Source organism: Petaurus breviceps, unplaced genomic scaffold (genome assembly GCF_028583685.1).
Source record: "Petaurus breviceps papuanus isolate PSGF00001 unplaced genomic scaffold, PetGlider_PUasm1.0 556, whole genome shotgun sequence".
Classification (NCBI taxonomy): domain Eukaryota; kingdom Metazoa; phylum Chordata; class Mammalia; order Diprotodontia; family Petauridae; genus Petaurus; species Petaurus breviceps.
Genome location: NW_027186374.1, coordinates 4430884 through 4452064, shown reverse-complemented (window position 1 = coordinate 4452064; position 21181 = coordinate 4430884). Strand labels below are relative to the sequence as shown.

At 52.5% G+C, this 21181-nt stretch overlaps 1 protein-coding gene across 1 annotated transcript in view; it reads left to right on the top strand.

The window, feature by feature from the left end:
- STAMBP (STAM binding protein) overlaps positions 1–20632 on the top strand; it is a 30110-nt gene extending 9478 nt beyond the window's left edge. The window contains exons 3-10 of the mRNA XM_069102809.1: positions 7758–7833; positions 8240–8335; positions 9628–9985; positions 12974–13098; positions 14066–14203; positions 17674–17786; positions 18251–18350; positions 18852–20632. Coding sequence (XP_068958910.1) covers positions 7758–7833; positions 8240–8335; positions 9628–9985; positions 12974–13098; positions 14066–14203; positions 17674–17786; positions 18251–18350; positions 18852–18908 — 1063 coding nt within the window. The 3' untranslated portion in view covers positions 18909–20632. The remainder of the gene's footprint in view (positions 1–7757; positions 7834–8239; positions 8336–9627; positions 9986–12973; positions 13099–14065; positions 14204–17673; positions 17787–18250; positions 18351–18851) is intronic.
- Positions 20633–21181: the final 549 nt, after the last annotated feature.

The following is a 21181-nucleotide window of genomic DNA, read 5'->3' as shown; positions in this document are numbered from 1 at the left end:
GTTATGGCAATGTGGTGGTACCCTTCCCACACCACCACAGCACACACACATATGTACACATCACAACACACACTCACACACTGACACACACACCACAACACACGTACACTCACATACACACACGCACACATACACACTCACATATGTACACATCACAACACTCACACACACTGACACACACCACAACACACTCACATTCACACTCACATACACATACACATTCACATATGTACATATCACAACACACACTCACACACTGACTGGCACATACACACCACAGTACACACTCACATATTTACACATTACAACACACACCAACACATACAGCACATGCACACTCACATACACACACATACACACCACATCACATACACCACAGCACGTGCACACTCACATACACACATACTCACATATGTACACATCACAACACACACTGGCACACACTCACACACATGTGTACACATCACAACACACATTCACACACTGACTGACACATATGCATACCACAGCACACACACACTGACACATACGCACACACCACAGCACACTCACACACACACACCATATCACACGCACACCCCCATCTCTGGCTCTCTCAGCTTGTCTTCACTATATTTTGATCACATTTCAATGTCATTGGTTTTCTTTGTAACCCTGTGTATTTTGTTGTAGACATTTAGAAACATGATAATGACCAGAGGTTCACAGGTCCATCTCACAAAAAAGCTTAGAAACCTCTGTTCTGTGTGCAGATTCTTCCCAGATAGAACCTCTTCAGGGGCCCCTTTGCTGCCCAGGTCAGGTTGGTTTGCATTGCTGACACTGTGGTGCAGACCTACCCATGCTAGGCAGCCAGGGAACTTCCTGGCTCCTGCTGAGGCCTCCGGCAGGCCATCCTGGTGAGTGCTGGGGAGAGTCCTGGCCTCCCTGCTGCTCAGTGGGCTCCTCAGGGGTGGGCAGGGGGGCTTCGTCTCCTCAGGGTTTGTCTGAAGGCCCACAGGCATCACACGCTGAAGGAATGTGAATGGATGTTTTCTGGGCAGTGTGAGTGGCTCCCCTCCCCCAATGGGGCTCCTGCCCTAAAATCAGGACAAGATCACCAGGACATTGACTTCCCTGCGGAAACTCTGAATGTTTCTGAACATGATCATTGACATTCCTCTAATGCTTTGGGGTTTACAAAGCACCCTGCTGCCAGCAGCCTGGTGAGGTAGGAGCTGATTGAATTCAGTAAACATTTATTAAGCACCTCCTGTGTGCCAGACACTGTGCTAATCACTGAGGCTACAAATAAAAAGACAGACAGCCCGTGTCCTCCAGAAGCATCCAGTCTAACGGGGGAAGCCGGCATAGCGAAGGAAGCTGGAAAGGGAGGGCACCAAGGCTCGTTTGCATGGGGCATCATGTTCCATGGAGTCCAGACCAAGCAGAACTGTGGATGGGAAGTGGAGAGGGCGCTGGAGAGTCCAAAGCGCAGCCCTCTCTAAAGGAAGGCTGAGGACAGTCAACCAAGTGATCACCAAGCACTTATTAAGCACTCACTGTATGCCAGGCTCTGGGTTAAGCTCTGGGAATACAAATAAAGGCGCAAAAGCAGCCCCTGCCCTCAAGGAACATATGTTCTAATGGGGGAAATAAGCGTGAAAATAATTGGGCACATGCCTGATGTCTACAGAACAGGTGGGCAGTCATGTCAAAGGGAAAGGTACATGCAGGTGGAGAGAGAAGGAAAAGCCTTCTACAGAAGTGGGACTAAAGCCAAGCATTGGAGGAAGCTGGGGAATAGACGTGGGAAACGGGGTTCGGTTGTCCAAGTTGTTGCAGATGGAGGCAAGCATTATGAAGCACCTACTGTAACTCGTCAGGGAATAAGACAAAAATAAGAGTCTCTGCTCTGATGGGGCTCGAGCTCTGCTGGCACCCAGTGCTGGGCCTTGGGCAGGGCGGTCAGGGAGATGGGCCCTTCGCCCTCAGATCCAGCCCTTCATGAGATCTGACTGGGAGCTGCTGGGAGTGCTCCCCACTCTCCTTGTGGCTGGTGTCCCAGGGCCCTGCCTCTGCTCACACCCCGGGATCATCAACTGCAAATAGGTTCCAAAGCCAGAGTTCTTAACCTAGGGTCCAGAGTCCATACAGTCCATGAACTTGGATGAGGGGAAAAAACCACACCCTTAACTCTGTTAGTTAGAGCTAAGATTAGTGAAAAACCTTTGGTCTCCTTTGTGAACCTCAGCGTTTTACTTTATGCATTTAAATCTGATTGTGAAAGAGGCCCCCAGCTTGGCCTGACTGGCTGCCCAAAGGGGCCAGGCCCCAAAGAAGGTAACAGGCTTGGTCGGAGACTCCAAGGTACTTTCGTGAGAGGTTGGCAGCAGATGCAGGCTAGATGAGGCTCCCCCAGCCAGGAGCCCACGGTTTCCCAGAAGCCCCCTCACCCCACCCTCCTTGCCCTCTTCCTCTAGGAATGTGCTGCCTTTTGTAGACCTGAGTTTAGGGAAGGATCCTCAGCTGGATAATTCAGCGCATTTTTCCTTGATTAACACGAGCAGTAGCCACTCCTGCTGTGGACACTTTCAAAGCTTTTTATGGGCATTGGTTGTACTTGCAGGGAAGGGATGTGGGAAGTGCCTAGGCAGCTCCTCTCTGGGCTCATAGGGCCCCTTACAACCAAATCCTCTTAATCCAAACGTGCTGTTGGCTCTGCTGCCCTGCCCTCCCCATCTGCCCTGAGGGAGGGATGCTCCCTGGCCCCTCTTTGTGCTTCCTCTGATGGATCGCTTTTCTCTTTGACATGTTTGCCCTCCCTGGGCCCCAGTCAGACATGACCCTGCCTCTCTGTACGCATCTGGGCTGCAGCTGTCCAGTACCTGCTGTGGTGCTAACATGAACTAGCCTGTTCTTGTGGTGGGGCGGGTGGGAGGCAGATCCTTGGAGTTCTTTATTCCCTGGCCAGTGAGGCAGCCCATGTAGAAAGCTTTCGTGATGGCTTAGCAGGTAGAGTCCTGCACTGGGCATCAAGACATGGGAGCACAGAGCTTTGGAGATGGAAGGGCCCTCAGTGACCATGTGTAGTCCGACCCATATGGAAAAGGAATCCCAACTGTGATGTCTGCTTAGAGATCTCTGCAGAGGGGGAAGCTGCTGCCTCAGCTTTGCCATTAACTAGTTAGATAACCTTGAGCAACTGAGGCCTCAGTCTCCTGGGTCTGCGGGATGAAGAGGTGGGATCAGGTGTTCTCTGATGCTCCCCCCACCTCTCAGTCCGTGGATCTCTGGGAGCTAAGACTCTGTCGTTTGTTATTGTTCAGTCACATCCACCCCTTCTCTTCGTGTCCCTGTGGACCGAGTGTCCGTGCAGAGGTACAGGAGGGCTTTGCCATTTCCGTCTCCAGTATTAGGTGGGGGTTGCACAACAGGCCCAGTGACTGAGCTCGCATTGGATGCCTGAGCTCAGATTTGGGCTCCAGTCTTTGGGCCGCCAAGCGCAGTGCTCTGGCCCCTGCACCACCCAGCTGCCCTGAACTCAGGTATTAACGGCTGACTTCTAGTGGTGTTGGGCGTCACTCCCTTGTCACCACCACATCAAAACTGTTTTCCCTTTGTAACTTTACTGTCCCCCCCCTCCTCCAAATGTCCCTCCTTAGAGTCTCAGTGCTTTGAAAGTAGGAACTAGATTATCTTTTGGATTTGTTTCCCCATGGCTCAGCACAGTTCCTGATACATGGGAGGCCAGGACCGTGTTGAAAGATTTATTAGTTCATGCTGGAAACACTTTGTGATTTTCCGCTGTAGGGGCTGAGGAGAGGCCAGAGCCGCAATCACTCCCCTCAAGGAGATCAGAAGGCTTCACTGAGCATGATATAGAGGGGGGAGGTGTGTGTGGACACATGTACATCCATATTTCTGTGTGTAGTGACTGTTTTGCTGATTCCAATGCCCCGCCCAGCGTACTGATAGCCAAGAACCTGTCTGGGCCTCTGTTGTTAGCACAGCCAGGCAGGCAGACCTCTTAGGCCCTCAGCTCCTTAAAAGGCAGGGGCAAGGTCCCAATCTGGGTTCGTAGGGCTTGGCTTCTCCAAGGTTCTTACAGCAGAGACTCTGGCCGTCAGCCCTTGAGGTCTGGGCCCAGGCATAGATGGGCTGTGTGGCTTTAGGCCAGGCATCCTTGCTAAATTCAGGCTTCCTGGCTGTGTCGGCTCTGAGCTGATCACATTTTCAGCCACAACTCTCAAAGAGCATCCCTTCAGTGGGAGAAGGCTTGTGTTCTGTTAGGGGAGGGGGCTCCCTGATTCATCTCTGTCCTATCACACTTCTGCCCTGAGAAATCACAGATCCTCCAGGATCTTCACCTGGCAGGGTCACAGACCTGGAGGTAGAAGGGACATCAGAGGCCATCTGAAGTAACCCCTCATTTTACAGATGAGGGAACTGTGGCCCAGGGATGGGAGGTGAGTTGTCCACGGTCACACACAGAGAGCAAGTCTAAGACAGGATATGATCTCAGACAGCTGGACTGCTTTGTGCACAGTAGGCACTTATTTGCATACCTGTCCTAGGGACTGTTTGAAGTGGAATTGAAATAATCTCAAGGCTTGTTCAGATGGGGATTAAGCAGACAAGCCCTAATGTCCATCCACAGCATTGGCAGACCCTGGGAGTGGGCAACCTCCATCTCTTGGGCTTGCTGGGTGCCTGCTGCAGTGAAGGAGTGACACTGAGCATGCTGGGAGATCCCAGAGTGTCGAGGGCATGTCCCTGCCTTCCCAGTGACCTCGCTGAGATGCCTCAAAGGCCTTCCATTGTCCCTCTAGGGTCAGTCAGTGTCTGCCCACACAGGAGCTCCTGCCCCTACCCCTGCCTCCCCAGCCCCACTCCCACCAGGCCTTATTACCCACCCTTACATGCCTACAGCCTTCTTCCCCTCTGATTCATCCTCCTGCCACCATATTGGTCTCCATGACCCAGATGCCTTCAGGAGGGCCCATTTGCTGACTAGATGAAGACCAGGCTCCTAAGGCTGGCGTTCAAGGCCCTTCGCCCTCTGACTCTGGCTTGCCTATGCAGCCCTATCTCGCATCGCTTCCTGCACCTTTGCCACTTGCTCTTCTCTGAACACAGCCTGCATTTTGTCACCTCCAGCCCTTTGCTCACACTCTTCCCTCCCCCAGGACTTCCCTCCTTCTGTTTTGGCTTCATGATGTCCTCCTTGTCCTCTAAGGCCCAGTCAGATCCCGGGAGCCTTCCCTGCTTCCCCAAGTCTGAAAGGATAGATTTCTTCCTTGGCCAGCCTCAGAGCACTTTACAATTCCCTGAGCTTCTAGTCTCATTTGCAGTAGATTAATCTGCCCTGGTTAGATGTTACAGTCCTTGAGAACAGAGACTGTCATGTTGTCTTTGTATCTATCCCAGTTGCTGGCATTGTGCACAACTCCTGGTGGGTGAAGGGGTGGTCTGGTAGGGCGGATGGACGGTACTCTCGGTAGATGGTAGAAGAATCTAGCCCTTCCTAGAGGCTCCAGGAGGCACTCCAGCCAGAGGGGAGGGAGCTCATTCTCAGGTACCAGACTCCCAGAGAGCTTCCTGGAGGATTGATGGGATTTTGGAGTACAGTTCAGTAGGATACTCCCCCACAGAGCACGGGATTCCAAGTCAAGCACCCCACCTCCACCTAGCCACTCATTCCCTTTTGGGGGCCTCCACTGGTGGTTTTTATCAGTGTCATATGTTAGCCATTCTGTTGAGGTCACTAGGAGAAAGTGAAAATGCTGAGTAGGCCTCAGACACAGGAAGGAAGCCCTGCTCTTATGGGGCTCCCATCTGACAGGGAAGAACCCCAAAAAGAGGGTGGGGGAGGGGTAGTACCCAGCACAAGGGTGTGAGGAAATCCCACGTTCAGGAGAGAAATGGTAGGGTGTCTAGCCTGGCCCTCCCCTTCTTAAATAGAGGATTTGGGAGGAGCTCTCTGATGTCCATCTTCCACCCCCTACAGTCAGAGGAAGGGACATGGGAGTTTCAGAAATTATTTCATCCTTTAGGATGATGAGTTTCTAGAGACAGGGGAGCAGCCAAGTATAAAGTGATGAGGTGTCTGCCTTGGGACAGTTGGATAGGTGGTATAGTGGTTAGAGTTCCAAGCTTGGCGTCTGGAAGAGCTGAGTTCAAATACGGCCTCACACACATACTAGCTGTGTGACCTTGGGCAATTCACTTAACTTCTGTTTGCATCAGTTTCCTCATCTGTGAAATGGGGATAATAATTACACTTCCAGGATTGTTGTAAGGGCCAAATGAGATAATTGTATAGGCTTGACACATAGTAGGCACTATGTAACTATCACCATCTTCATCATCATTATTATTAAATTGTTACTATTATTATTAAATGGAGGATGTGGAAGGAGCTCTCTGATGCCTGCCCTCTCCAATCAGAAGCAAGGAGAGACCTGAAGGGCAGGGAGCAGTGGGCAGTGCCCTCGCCCCACAAGAGCTCTGGGCAGCAGGGCCTATTCTTATCCCCGTTTTACTGATGAGGCAAATGAGGCAGATGGAGATCGTGACAGAGATAGTCAGTGTCTGAGACCCCATCAGCATTCAGGTCTTTCTGACCCTGGGTCTAGCGAGTATCTCCCATGTCCTGTGTATGTATCTTGTACGTACGTAGCTATGTCTTCCCATTCGATCGTGAGCTCTTTGAGGGCAGGGACCAGGCAGCAGCAGAAGCGGGCCAGCGGCCAGGGGCACCCAGGCTGGCAGGCGGGCCCAGCTCTCTGCCTCGGCTCCTTGCCTGCTCTGCTGGCCCCAGACTGGATCATCTCCTCCCGCCCCATCTCTCTGCTGCCTCTGCCTCTGAGGCTGCAGGGAAGGCCGGCCGCCGGCCCAGCCCACACTGGCTCTGGGATGTCGGGGCCACGGCACTTCGTGTTCCAGCTATTTGTTTTGGCCTTTGCTTGTTGGTCTGGATTCAGTCCTATTAAAACATCCCCATTGCGAGGTGCTCTAGCGTGTCTGTTACCTGCTAGAGGCAGATTTCCACCTGCAGCAGAATTGAGGCCCTCACTGAACATTTCAGCGTCAGTCTGGCATGATCACTTCTGATGCTGGGAGCAGAGCTGAAAGGAGGGACGGTTTCATTTTCGTCTCCGGCCTCTTGTTTCTCAAGAAGGAGAAGCTTGCTTTGAAGAGCACAAGACAACTTTATGCTTAATGCCCCTCCAGCCTGCAGGCTTGGGCCCTAGGTGGGAACTGGACAGGGAGCAGATGCCCCCAAAGGAGCACAGAGCTCATGGAAGGCCCCTGCTGCAGCAGAGTCCAGCCAGCACCCCTGATCACAGAAATGCTTCCTGAAAAAAACCCTCCCACCAATCAGTGCTCCCATTCAGAAACGCATTTCTGTGTAGCTCAGAAACCTTTTGCTCAGAGGCAAAAGTACAACTGGACAGGCTTGAGTCTGGCTTCTCCAGAGCAGGTGTTGGCTTGCTTGTGTGAAGCTGACCTGGGTTTCCCAGGACCATCTCACAGGCCTGGGCTGGTGGCTGTGCCTCCTTGCTCACCCTTCCTGGCCCTAAGGAGAGCCCTTTGGCGGGGAGGCCCTGCTGAGGTGGCCCTTTGCCTGCTGCCTGCTTGCATGGCCCTGCTATAGCCCACCAGTGCCAATGCTGATCACCCATGCTGGACCCACGGAGACTGGAGGCACATCAGGTCTGGGTCCTTGTGCCTTCTTCCTGGAGGTGTAATCAGTCTGCTCCGTTCTCTCTTAGGCTTTTCCTTGAGAAGCTACCGAAGCACAGAGACTACAAGACAGCCATCATCCCTGAAAAGAAAGAAACTGTGAAGGTGAGTCCACTCACTCATGCCGAGCCCCCAGCTCTGCCCTCCCTGTGAAAGGCTCCCGCCTGGCTTCGGCAGAGCAGGACCCGCCTTGGTGGGTTGTCCTGCCGTAGCCAGCCAGGACCAAGCCACACTTTTGTTTGTGTTATCCATGCTGCTGTCTTTTGTTTCTTCATCACCTAGCTTTTCCCTGTGTCCCTCTTCCTCCCCTCAATAGCCATCCCTCATAGCAAAGAGTTTAGAAAGAAAAAAAGGACTGATTAGAATCATGATAAGATCTGAGGTTCCCAAAGGAGCCCAGGAGGCCTGTCTGATCCTTGTTTTGGAGTCTTAGTCATTTCTGCAGCCTTCAGTTCTTTGTTGACGCTGTGCAGGATGCCCCGTAACAGCCCGTCTCTTTGTTGTGTCCCAGAAACTAAAAGAGATCGCGTTTCCCAAAGCGGAGGAGTTGAAGAAGGAGCTGTTGAAGAGATACACCAAAGAATATGTGGAATACAATGGCAGAAAGGTCAGTGTGTCCTAGGAGAGCTTGTGCTGGTTTCTGGGGATGACAGACTAGCCTGGCTGGCTGCCTCCCCCTGCCCAGAGAGAGCATCCTAATAGCTCCCACAGCTCTGTAGCACGTTAAGGTTCCCAAACCCCTTCCCTCTGTTGTGTCCTTTGAGCTCCACAGCAATCCTGGCAGGTAGGTGCTCCCATTATTTCCATTTTATACATAAGGAAACTGAGGCAGGCAGAGGATAGTACCTTGCCTAGAGTCATACAACCAGTAACTACCTAAAGCTGGATTTGAGCCCCGGGCTTCCTGATTCAAAGTCTGGTGCTCTCTCTGCGATGCCCTCTATGTTACGGAAAAGGCATTGGGCTCTTGGAGATTGTGTTGGTATTCCAGTGCTTGTCTGGGCACTGGGGGGGCAATCGCCTCTCTGAGTCTCGTCCCTTGATTGGAAAAAAGAGGCCAGGAATATTTGGGCTACCTATCTCCAAGGTGTGTGTAGACAGCAAAATGCTGAAATAGGGAATAAAAAGCCACAAGACACACAGTAGGAATTCAGGAAAACAGAGGGATGGCGTCCTCAGAACTGTGCAGTGAGCCTTGGACTGGCAAAGGGGAGGGCTGCCCCCAGGGGACCAACAATGTGATGGACCCCTTGAGCCCAAACATGGGAGGGTGCAGCTGTTAGGAAGCTCTGGCAGGTGTCCACCCCTGTGTGAAGCACTAGAGACGCTGAGAAAGGCACAGGCAGCCCCTTCCCTTCCAGTGGGAACACACGAAAGATGCACACAGAGGGTGTATCCCAGAGGAAGGCCTGGGAGACCCACCCCCCCAAGGCAAAGGTGCAGAGAGGAGAAATGGGGCATAGCGGGCAGGGAACAGCGAGGCTAAAGCATGGATCAGACGAGGGGAGGAGAGCCTTGGCAGGGCCGGAGCCAAATTGTGAGGAGCCTTCAGTGCCCCCAGAAGAGCTTTCTGGTTCACGCTGGAGATCACAGGGAGCCGTGGAACCTCATTGAGAAGGGGGTGACGTGGTCAGAAACATGCTTTAGGAACGTCCTGTTGGCAGTCCAGTAGTGGGAAGAGCCCAGTGAGAAGGCAGGGGTGGGTGAAGGCCCGGTGAGGAGGCAGGGGTGGGTGAAGGCCCGGTGAGGAGGCAGAGGTGGGTGAAGGCCCGGTGAGGAGGCAGGGGTGGGTGAAGGCCCGGTGAGGAGGCCCCTCTAGCTGCAGTCGCGTGTTTCTGTTGGGAGTCATCCTGCCTTGCTGCACGCACTGTGAGCTCACATCACTTTCTTTCCTTGCAGAAGAAGGAAACAGAGGAGTTTGCTCGAAACTTGGCCATCCAGCAGCAGCTGGAAGAGGAACGACAAAGGGTAGCCCAGCAGAAGCAGCAGCAGGCAGAACAGGAACAGTTTCATGCCTTTGAAGAAATGATCCGTCGTCAGGAACTGGAGAAGGAGCGGCTTCGGATAGTGCAGGAGTTTGGGAAGCCAGATGCAGGTCCTGAGATTCCGGGTGGTCCTCTGGTGCCTGGTGTAGAGAGACCCCCGACAGACATATTTCCTGCAGCTCCTGGCCTCCCGAGCCCTGGGTCCGGGCTGGCCAAGCCCCCGGTGGTGGACAGGTCCTTGAAGCCTGGAGCTCTGAGCAGCCCAGAACATAGTGAGTATCTTTGTTGTTTCTGTCCCTGACTTTTGTGGTAGAGCCTGGGGGTGTGTCACCAGAGAAGCTCCCACAAGAGAGGCTGAGTTAAAAATGTCCCCAGTGCCACTGGCAAACAAGGTTGGTTACAGAAACCACTTGAAAAATTCCAGCGACTCGTCACTGCCCCTCTTGTACTACACACTAGTCATTGTGGCTGCAGAGGCATTGGAAAATGGGGCCTTTGCTCTAGGCCACGTGGCTGGTGGGGAACCCAGTTGTTTCTCTGGCTAATCTCAGCTCAGCATTCTTGGCATGAGAGCCAACACTGTTGGGCAGTAACATAAGGGTTATGGAGGGATTTTAGGTTTTTTTTCACTATATCCATCATACTTTTTTTTTTTTTAAGCAATTGGGGTTAAGTAACCTGCTCAAGGTTACACAGCCAGTCATTTCTGGGTGTGGTGCTAAGTATCAGAGCCTGGATTCGATCCCAGGTCATCCTGACTCTGGGGCTGGTGCTCTTACTACTGAGCCACCTGGCCGCCCCTAAGCAATTGGGGTTAAGTAACTTACTCACGGTTACACGGCCAGGTGTTTCTGGGTGGGTGCTAAGTGTCTGAGCCTGGATTCGATCCCAGGTCATCCTGACTCTGGGGCCGGTGCTCTTACTCACTGTGCTACCTGGCTGCCCCATCCATCATACTTTCAAAGCAAATTCTGTACCTCCTAGGCTCCCTCCTAGCACCCAACTGATTTGATTTTATTTTTTGGTGAAGCCAAGGAATTGTTTTCCTCCTGAAAACACTTTTGATTCCTAAGGGCCTCAGGCAAAGTAAACATTCTGGGCATTTAGATCAGGAAAACAACTCCCAGCCTCCTTCCATTTTTTGACCTTCCAATGCTGGCCTCACTGATTCTCCTTGTTGCATGGTGGTTACGGGAACAGCTGCCTGAGAAGGTGCAGAAAACAACAGACAGAAATCACAGGTGTGCCATTGCATGGAAGCTGGGATCTGATGGAAACCTTCCTCCAAGCTCTCATTTAAGGAAATCTCATGGAAACAGACCCAGTCAGGTGTCTTGGAGCCCCAGTTAAGGAAGTATTGCATAAGAAATTGCAGAAAAATGCTCAGGAAAGCCCCCACTCAACCCCACCCCACAAACACCCCCTACCCTCCCCACTGCTGTCCATCAGTCAGACTTCAGACTGCGTTTGGAGCTGTTGCTCATACATTCATTTAGTGAACTTCTGTTCATTTGAATTTTACAGAAATTCAGATGTTTATGGAGGAAATGCAAGGAACAGCAAGATTTCTCTTTTCCGCCTTGGCTTTGGACTCCCCTTTTGGGACTTTTTCAGACTAATGGCCAGCTGGCTCTGAGTTTAATCTTGTAGGAATGGCTGCTTTACGGAGGATAAGATGTTTTCCACCTTTCAGTGCTATGAAGTACTTGCCATAACTATTATTTTCTCCATTTTTCAGATGAGAAAGCTAAGGTTCAGAGACCCTAAGTTAGGTGCTCAGGGCCACACAGCCAGTGAGTGAGGGTGGAAGCGGGGAGGGGCTTCCCACGAGCATTTGTATCGAACTTGACTAGATGCAGAGCTCTTGACAAATGACATCTCTGGTCCTCAGATCGCCCTGGCCGGGGGGGGGGGGGGTTGCTGTTATTATCCCTGTTTTACCGATGAGGAAACTAAGGCTGTGAGGGGTCAGGTGACTTGCCCAGGGTCACATAGACAGTTAAGTGTCTGAGGCCAGATTCACACGCAGATCTTCCTGAGGTCCTGATCCAGCACTCTTTTCACTACATCACTTCCTCTACAGATACCTGCCGTACCTTCTGGGCACAAGGCCTCGTGCTGGGCACTGGAGATGCCAAGAAGGCAGACAGTCCCTCCCCTTGAGGAGCTTACAGTCTAGTCCCAGCAACAGAACTTGTAGGCGAGAAGCGGTAGCAAGTGCTGAACGAGGGATGAAAGTGGGTCTGGGGCTGAGAGTTTGCATGCAGACAGGCAGTATGAACCTGCTAGGCCCCGGAGGAAGCCTCCGAGGGAGCCAGAGGGGGCAGGGGAGGCAGATTTGGAGCTCTTGCAGGCAGCCTCTAGGGGCCCAGGCTCCCTCGTGGTGTGATGTGTAAGGGCTGCAGCATCTCTTATCTTCCATAATTTTGAGTGCAGCGTTTTGTTCTTTGGGGTTCCAAGGTACAAAAGAGAAACAAGGCAAACTGGTACCATGGACCCTTTTAACCATCTGTAAATCAGAAATGGGCAGAGTGATTATAAAGTAGCAGATGGATCAGAACCAAGTAAAAGCCAAAGCTCATGGAAGACATTTCCTTGAGCAGCCATCCTCACTCCCCCACCCCCAGCAATACTTCCATTACCCAGATCCCTCTGGAACTGACTCCCCTGGGAAATTCTCTTCAGAGCCTGAGGCTTGGCAAGTCTGGGAAACTTGAATTTAAATTAACACAGCCCCCGCCTCTGGAATGGCTTCAGCCTTGATGCACTGTCTGATGTGGGCCCCTACGTGGTCTAACTTGCATGGAACTCCCCAAAGTAACTAAATCAGGAGAGAGGTGTCCACCAAAGTCAGCGTGTGCTGCCACAGGGTCATGCTGGGGGGGCAGTCCCTTTCACTAATCTCAACAGTAATGGAAAAGAAAAGTAAATAAGAACGTGGCTTTTCAGCAAAATGAGGCCAACCTGCTTTGTATTGGGAGATGCTGGGCAGCTGACCTCTTTTCCCATCGATATAAGTAGCTAAACCCTTTGTTGATAGCGAGTGATAAAAGGGACCTTGGCTTTCAGTCTCTGTCATCTTGGAGCCCGTGGTCAAGGAGTAGAAGGAAGAGGTTCCAGTAGCTAGCCTGCCCTTTGAGTAACCCTTGCTTTTGTAAGACAGATCCCAGCTTGGGGCTTTGGTAATACAGCCCAGACAGCACATCCCTCAGAATATCCTAGGTTGTCGCCTCTGACCTTCCCCCTCTTACCCTTTTCAGTGCCTACAATAGATGGACTTCGCCATATGGTGGTACCCCAGATGCTCTGCCCGCAGTTTCTCCAGTTGGCTGATGCCAACACTGTCCGTGGTGTGGAGACGTGTGGGATCCTCTGTGGGAAGCTGGTAAAGTAAACTCCCAGGACTCCCCTCAGTGGTGGCCCCAGAATGATGAGAAGGGACCTCAGAGGTCACCTAATCCACCCTGTGCCTGACCAGAGATCTTCTGACTGTGAGGGTCCCCAGCCTCTGCTTCCAGACCTGCAGCAATGGGGAGCCTCCCTCCTCTGGAGGCCACCGCTTCCTGTTTGGAGAGGCCTCCCTGCCTTCACGCTTTTCCCTCTCAGGCTCACTTTCATTCAGAAGCTGTTAGAAATGGGTGCCCCTAGATGTGGCTGTTGTCCACATTTCCTTATTTTAAATATACTCTCCTACCATGATCACAGCCATCTAGCCCAGCATGCTCATTCCTAAGGGACTTTGCATCTCCAGGACTTTCCTAAATGCGAAGTCATTGCAGACCTTTACCAGGTGCCCATGGCCTAGAATGCAGTGCCATGTTTAAAGAATGCCCAGAGAATGTGTGTGTGCATTGCTTCTTTGGGTACTGTACAAGGGTAATGTCTTGCACCAGGGGGGTACAGCGTAAAGATGTGGGCACCCAAGGCAGGTTGGGGGGTGGGCACCATGTGCGAGAAGGTCTTCCTTCTCTGCCCCTCAGTTTTCCCAGCTGTGAACTGGGGGATTAAACTGGAGCAGAGGCTCTTAACCTGGAGTCCATGAACTTGTTTTTTAAGAATGTCTTCATAGCTGTATTTCCGTATATTTGGTTCCTTTTGTAATCCAATGTATTCCGTTGTATGTTAAGAACATTTTTCTGAGAAGGAATCCAGAGAGGTCCAGGACACCAAAAATGTTAACTCCAGGTCACACGATCTTGTCTGGCTTTAACAGTCTAGGGGCTGGCTGGTTTGCCTGGACCCCAGGGCCTGTGCTGGGACACCGAGGGAGACAAATGGAGATGGGCCTCCGGCTCTGCCCAGCTCGCCTCTCAGATGATCCTAATCATTTCTTCTTCCATCCCCTCTGACAGATGAAGAATGAATTTACCATCACCCACGTCCTCATCCCCAAGCAGAGCTCAGGGCCTGATTACTGCAACACGGAGAACGAGGAGGAGTTGTTCCTCATCCAGGACCAGCAGGGCCTCATCACCCTGGGCTGGATACATGTGAGTGCCGCCCACAGCCTCGCTGCCCTGCCCCGTGGCAGGCGTGCCAGGCTTGCTTGCCGATGTGCGGGGCGTGCGGGCTTCCTCGGCCCGGGCTCTGCTGCCTGCTGCTGGGGCTTGCTGAAGTGCTGCAGTCCCTCTCTCCCTGGGAGGGAGGCAGTGGGGCCGTTGAAGGGCACTAAGAAGCGCGTCACCTCGGAGCGGGGAGCCCCCACTTGATGGTCCTGGCACCACGATGCAGCTTCTCTGTGCTCCCCAGCGGGGCCGTTACGAGGTGGCGTTTTGGGATGCCGCCTCCCTGATCTTCCGGGTTCACATGTAGCTCCTTCCCCCAAGGCTGTCCCAGCCCCTTATCATCCCAAACAGTGTCTTGCTTCTCCTATCTCATGGGCCTCCAGCCTCCTTCCCATGGCCTCCCTTCCTCCATTCCAGTAGTCTGTCCCCTCTGCTCCCTCCTCTGTGTGCTGTGTGGTACCATGGACAGAGCACTGGAATTGGAGGCTGCAGAGACCTGGGTTCAGATCCCATCCTGCTCTAGAAATATGGGCAAGTCAGTCATCAGGCATGCATCAAGGCACCTCCTGTGGTCATCGGGGAACAAAGAATGAAGGCTTCCTGGCTTCTGAGGGGATTGTGCACAGCTCTCAGGGATGTGCACATACTGGTACACACCAAGAAATTCAGGGTGTCTGGGGGAGGGGCAGCCTCACGCCTTAGGAACTTGTGGTGATTCTCCATCACTCTCCTGGCACAGATTGCAGCCAGCGCCACATGGGTTCCTTTGCCCCTCCTGTGGGACCACTGCCTGGCTTCTGCCCTTGGCCGCCCTCTCCTTTGCTCATATCATTCTCCCCCATTGTGATCTCATCAGTTTCTGGGTTTGAATTGTCCATCCTTATTAATGATGCTTAGATTTTTACATCTGTTCTTGGTCTCTCTCCATTCTCGCCACCCACCACCATCCCCATGTCCTGCTGGCATCTCAGATTTGTGGCCTCAAGTGGAACTCCCTGGGTCACCTGCCCTCTCACTACCCGATTCCTCTGGACACGCCACTCTTCTGCCAGCCAGACTTGACATCATCTGGATCTTTGAGCACCCTCCTCAGATGCTTTTGATGCTGCACTTCCATGTTTCTTGCATGTGGCCCTTTCTTTCCAGGCCCATGGCTGCCCTTCTGGCAGAGCAGGCTTTTCTTAATCCTTACCCAGGCTTCTGCAGTAGCCTCTTCCCTTCAGGCTCTCCCTTCCTCTCATTGGTTGGCATCCTGCTGCCAGATGACCCTTAAGAGGATTACAAAACTGACCATATGCTCAGAAACCTCCCGTGGCTGCCCACAGCTGGCTGCTACACAGAGGTAATCTCTGATATGGCCTTCCTGTCACCACTCAAGGTGGGCAGGTGGGAGCTGGGACCAGCCACGGTGTCCTTGGGGACACACCCAGGCTCCCCAGAAAGAAGCACCCTCCCCCTGGGAGCCCACCTTCTGTGCCAGCCTCTTCATCCAGCCCAGGTGCCCTTTCTGAAGTCCCAGCTGCCTCTCATCTGCTTCCCTGGGCCCATCCTCACCTTTTTCTGATTTGAGGACATTTCTGATGCCCTCGTGTCTGTCCATCTTTCTGCCATCTGTGCTGACTCAGCTCAAGGTGCACTCTGGGTTTGAATCCTGGCCTTCCTCCTGTATGAGACTGCTCCTTCTCATGCATCCCATTGTCCAGCAGAGGTGAGCCAAAGGTCCTCCCATCCCCCTCCCAGCTCAGAGGCTCATGGGCTGAAACATCCCTCTTACAAAACCCTCCTCCTTCCCTTAGCGCATGCTAGCTTTCTCTGCCTGGGAATATCTGGGCTCCCTGCACCCCGGGGGGGGTGATCTTCTCTTAAAAGACTGTGTTCATGGCACTTTGGAGGCTTGGCCAGGGAAGGCCTAGACAGGGATCTGAAGTGATGTCCGAGGAGGACCCAGGCCTCCAGGGCCCCTCCTTCATCCCTCTGGGTTTTCTGTCCAGCTGCACGTTGTGCTTGAGGAAAGTCTGGAATGAGGCTGAGAGCATTCTCTTTTTCCTTTTAAAAGGCTGTGCATTGCTTGCCTTTGTCTCATACTGCCTTTATTGGGCATCTAGTTGTTGCCAGGCCTGGAGTTTGGAAGACCTGAGTTCCAATTTGACCTCAGATTCTCACTCACTGGGTGATCCTGGGCAAGTCACTTGGCCTCTTTCTGCCTCGGTTCCCCCATCTGTAAAATGGAGACAATAGAAGCACCTGCCTCCCAGGGCTGCTGTGAGAGAGTGATTGTGAAACCCTCTGGCTGGTACTGGCACAGTCTGGGCACCGCATCCATGTGAGCTGTGATCTCTCTTCACATCATCATTATTGCTCATTTCCCCTGCACATGGAGCCTTGTCTTGTAACAAAGACTGAAAGAAGAAAGTGGGGCCCTTCTTTACATGATCTTGGAACCTAAGTCTCTTTCTCTTCCCTCCTGATCACAGGCTGGCTTAGTGTTCACCAGTGGCCAAAAGCCTTTCCTACCTTCTCATCCAGAAACCTTCCCTGAAGGGGCTCCCCACTGTTTCTTCTTGACGTGATTGGTTCTTAATGACACCCAGAATCTCTGAGGTAGAAGGAGTGACCTCGAAACCATCGAGTTCGACTTCCCCCTAAACAAGAGTCCCCTTTGTCCTGATTTTGGCACTCAGGGCCCAGCTGAAATCGCTCCTCCAAACGTGGACCTCCCAAGGCTTGAAGCTTTCACCCTTGCCTCCTCTCTCCTTCCCCCCCACCCCTCGCTCACGCTCACCACAGTCACAAGGACAGTGATGCACTTTCAGTACTGAGCAGAAAAAATGGCAGGAAACTCTCGATGAGGTAACTCCTTTTAACCACAGACTTGAAGTGAGCCCCTGCCAGCAGAACCCTTCCTCATAGTGCCCTTCTGCCTGGGACTCAGGAATAACTTTTAGGCACTTTCTCCAGAAGGACATTGCCGACCCCACCCCTGTCTAGGCCAGCCTGAGCTTCATTCCCCTCTCTCTAGTGTTCTAGATCTTTGGCCTTTGCCCTCATCCATTGATGAGGGAGCTCCTCCATTTCCTTCTAGGCCTCTAAATCAAGGTGTCCAGCCACTGGAACCTGGCTTGTCCACTCAGGTGGCCAGATCTTCATTTGCTGTAGAGCCCAGGTCAGGGAGCTTGTGAGGTTCCCAGGACATCTCTTCTCTGAAAGAAGCTTCTTTCGGCTTTGAGGCTTTTTCTATCTCTTCCTATGGCTTATACACTTTAGAGAAAAGGCTCATTTTGTAAAAGGCTCATTTGTCAGAGTATGTCTGTAAAAGGGACGGTCCACTTTCGAAGGAGGCATGTATCTTAGGCAGTCGCCAAGAGCCGTATTTGGCCACCCTCAGTGACCAGTATGGCTCTCCTGGGGAGCCCTGGCCCACCGGTCTTTGTCTGCCTTTGTCTCTCTGCTCACAGACTCACCCCACGCAGACAGCTTTCCTCTCCAGTGTGGACCTGCATACACACTGCTCATATCAGATGATGCTACCAGAGTCGATTGCCATTGTCTGCTCCCCCAAGTTTCAGGAGTGAGTAAATGGGATGGGGCTCCAGGATCTGAAGGGGCCCACTATCCCCCTGGACTGCCAGTAGGTTCCATCTTGTGGCACGTCTGTTAGCTCTGTCCATGAACATTGAGGTGCCATAACAAAGCCCCTTTAGGGAGGGTTTCCTAGCTTCACACCCCCCAGAGGTCATTTAATAGACAACAGTTTGGAGGCTTAGCCAAAGGAAAGCCAGAAAAGGGGCTGGAAGAGAAACAAAGACACCCCCCAGAGCATCCTGGGTACCCCATCATCCTTTCTTCCCACAGAGTTTGCCCTTGACTCAGCTGCTCCAAGGAGGGTCAGTTTGGGTAGGGGAACGAGGGGCCCTATGGCTCTGGCTTTGCCCCATTTTGCCAGGAGTGAGCCAAATGGATATAGACTGGAACCAGAGCTGGGGAGTGAGGAGATGGTGGAGTATGTCATGTGACCCTCTTGTCTCATTTCAGAACAGGATTCTTTAGGCTGACGGACCATGGACTGGAGGAGATTTCTTCCTGTCGCCAAAAGGGATTTCATCCACATTGCAAGGATCCTCCTCTGTTCTGTGTGAGTACAGGAGCTGAGTGAAGTGGGGCTGAGGCTCAGTGAGGAGGGAGAGCACAGGGCGACAAGCTGCATCTGCAGCCCCCTTCCCCTGGCTGGTAGAAGCAACTCTGGGCCGGTCCCTGAATCACCAAGCTCCTCCACTAGACTGGCTCAGGGGCCAGGCTGGGTGCACATGGTGCTCGAGCCCTTTGAGACAGCTGGGATTTCCCAGCTTGACAGACAGGATGGCTTTGGGGGGCCTTCCTGAGAAAGCTTCCCTGCCACATGGGCATAGAGCCATTCTAAAACCAGCGCGTGTCAAGGAGCTCCCCAGAAGGACTGGGAAGCCCATCTTCAGCTCTCCTTCCTCCTGCAGGGCCTGGGCCCCTGGGGGAAGCTCAGGGCCCAGAGCAGCCTCTGGTTCTGAGGTGCCTGGACCTGAGCTGTGTCTTTGTGCCTACGACAGATGCCTGGGCCTGCTGCTTCCCAGGATTTTGAGGCTTGTGCTTTCTTCCCTTGTAGACCTGCAGTCACGTGACCGTTGTGGACCGGGCAGTCACCATCACTGACCTTCGATGAGACGTTGGCCTTAACACCTTCCAGCTACTGTAAAAGAGCTCTCCCTGTACTGTAGCCCCCTTCTCTTTGTCCTCCATAAATGCTCAGGAGCCTCAGGGGGAGGTTTGCCTCTAGCTTGCAGGGGTTTTCTAACTGGAAAAAGAATCTGCTGTCAGCCGAGGGAGAGCTAGCTGTTTGGATTCCTAGAGAAAGAATGGAATGGGATTTGAGGTGGGGGGTTTGATTTTGTTTTTCCCTGACAGCACTAATCTGACTTCTCAGTCTGTCTCCAGCTTAGCTCTCCTCTCTTTCATTGCTCACTGCTTGATCTGTTCCCAGTTGAACAGACTGAGGGCGTCTGTACGGGCAGAACTGTGTCGACCCAGTTAAGGCATCTTTCCTACCCTCCTTCGATGTGTGAAGGGTTAAACAGGCGGACACTGTAAAATATGATACTGTGTCCCCTGGCAGGGTGTCACTTCCTTTGACCGGGTTGCTTCCCTGCCAAGATTGGCCCTGACTCAGGGCTAGGACAGAGCAGAGGGAGGGCGGAGAAATCTGACCAGGTGGACCACAGAGTAGCCCACAAAATGCTTTTGTGTGGCTGGCCAGAGATTTTTGTTGTTGTTTAACAAATGGTTCCAAAGAGGGTTTTTTCCCCTAAAATAAAGTGATTAAATAAACCCAACCATTACCTTCTGCTCTGGAGTAACCAGCTAGAGCAGGAGTGTGTCTACTGTTAGGAGTGAAGACTCGGGCCTCAGGCCTGGGAGAGAACGGGGACGGCCCAGCGCTGGGCTGCCGTCCTCTGTCACTCCCCTGCTGCCTTTTCTTCTGTTTTCTCCAGAGCCAGAAAGTCTTTTCTAAGGTGGAAGAGAGGTAGCCCTTCCCCACTGTGGAGACTCCATTGTACTTCAAGGAACCCTCGTGTTTGCTTTCTTGTGCCCAGTAAGCAGGATTCAGCCTTTCGTCCAGAATGCCGTCTTGTTCTGTCTCACGCCCCGGCCATCTCTTTACTCACATTTCCTTGGCTTTTTTTTTTTCTCAACCTCTATTGTATCCCAAGTAAGGGATAGTTTGGAGCTGCTGTTGATTTTTTTTGACATTTTTCTTAAAAAAAAAAAAAGTTTTATTGATGCCTCTTGTTTCTACATCACAGTAATTTCTGGGAGCACTGCTGGAATTGAGCTGAGCCTTGCCTTGTATCAAAGAAAGAGCTAATTAGAAGCACCCACACAGCGCCCTCAGCCAACAGCACGCAGCGTTCTGCACTGGTGCCTGCCCGCCTCTGCTGGGAGGAGGGAGGCCCAGGCCTCCGCTGGCTTTGGTCTGTCTCTTTGGGGAGTTGGTTACCGTTGCTTTCACACTTGGCCTTCCTTTTACCACTGTTTCATTTACATGGTTGCTAGTCATTGTATGTATTACTGTTTTGGTTCTGCTTCTTTCACTGTGTATCATTTCATACAAAGCTTCCAATTTCAGAGATTCTCATATTTATCATTTCTTACAGTCCAGTAGTGCTCTCTGACTTCCGCCTACCAGTTTGGTCAGCCACCCCCACTGTTAGTAGGCACCCACTTTACTGCCACAAAATGCACTGCTTATAATGGTCTAACTTACAGGGGCAAGGAACCTGCAGCCTTGAGGCCACATGTGATCCTCTGGGTCCTCAAGTGCAGCCCTTTGATGGAATCCAGACTTCACAGAACGATTCCCCTTCATAAAAGGATTTGTTCTCTAGACTATAGAGCACTTTCCTCTTCATCTTTGACTTCCTTGGGGTCTCTGCCCAGTCGTGGGGTCATGGGTGTTTTGGCACACCTCATCATGCTTGTCCAGAATGGTTGGGCCAGCCCCCCCACAGTCATAGGGCGTCCGTGCCCCCCCTGCGGCCACAGGGCATAGGTGGGCCTGCTCCCCTGCCGCCCCTCCGGCATTGACCTTGCTTCTGCCATGTTTGCCAGTGTTCTTTGTGAGCCTACAATTGTGTCCTGTCTGAACTGTCACAACAGCTCCCTGACCAGACGTCCCTCCCCAGATGCCAGCAGTCCCTTATTGCCCACAGAATCCAGTCTCAGCGCTGCCCTGGCCTCCCTTCCTGATGAGGCCCCAGCTTGCACTTCCAGCCTTACCCCTCTGATTGGGTGCAAGTGCGCACACACACACACATGCACACACATATATGCTGGGGACCCTGTGCCTCATGTCCCAGGCACACCCTGGGATTTTCCCTCCCTTGCCTCTGCTTCTGCTAGGCTCTGCCCCAGAATACTCTAAGCTGCATTAGACCCACC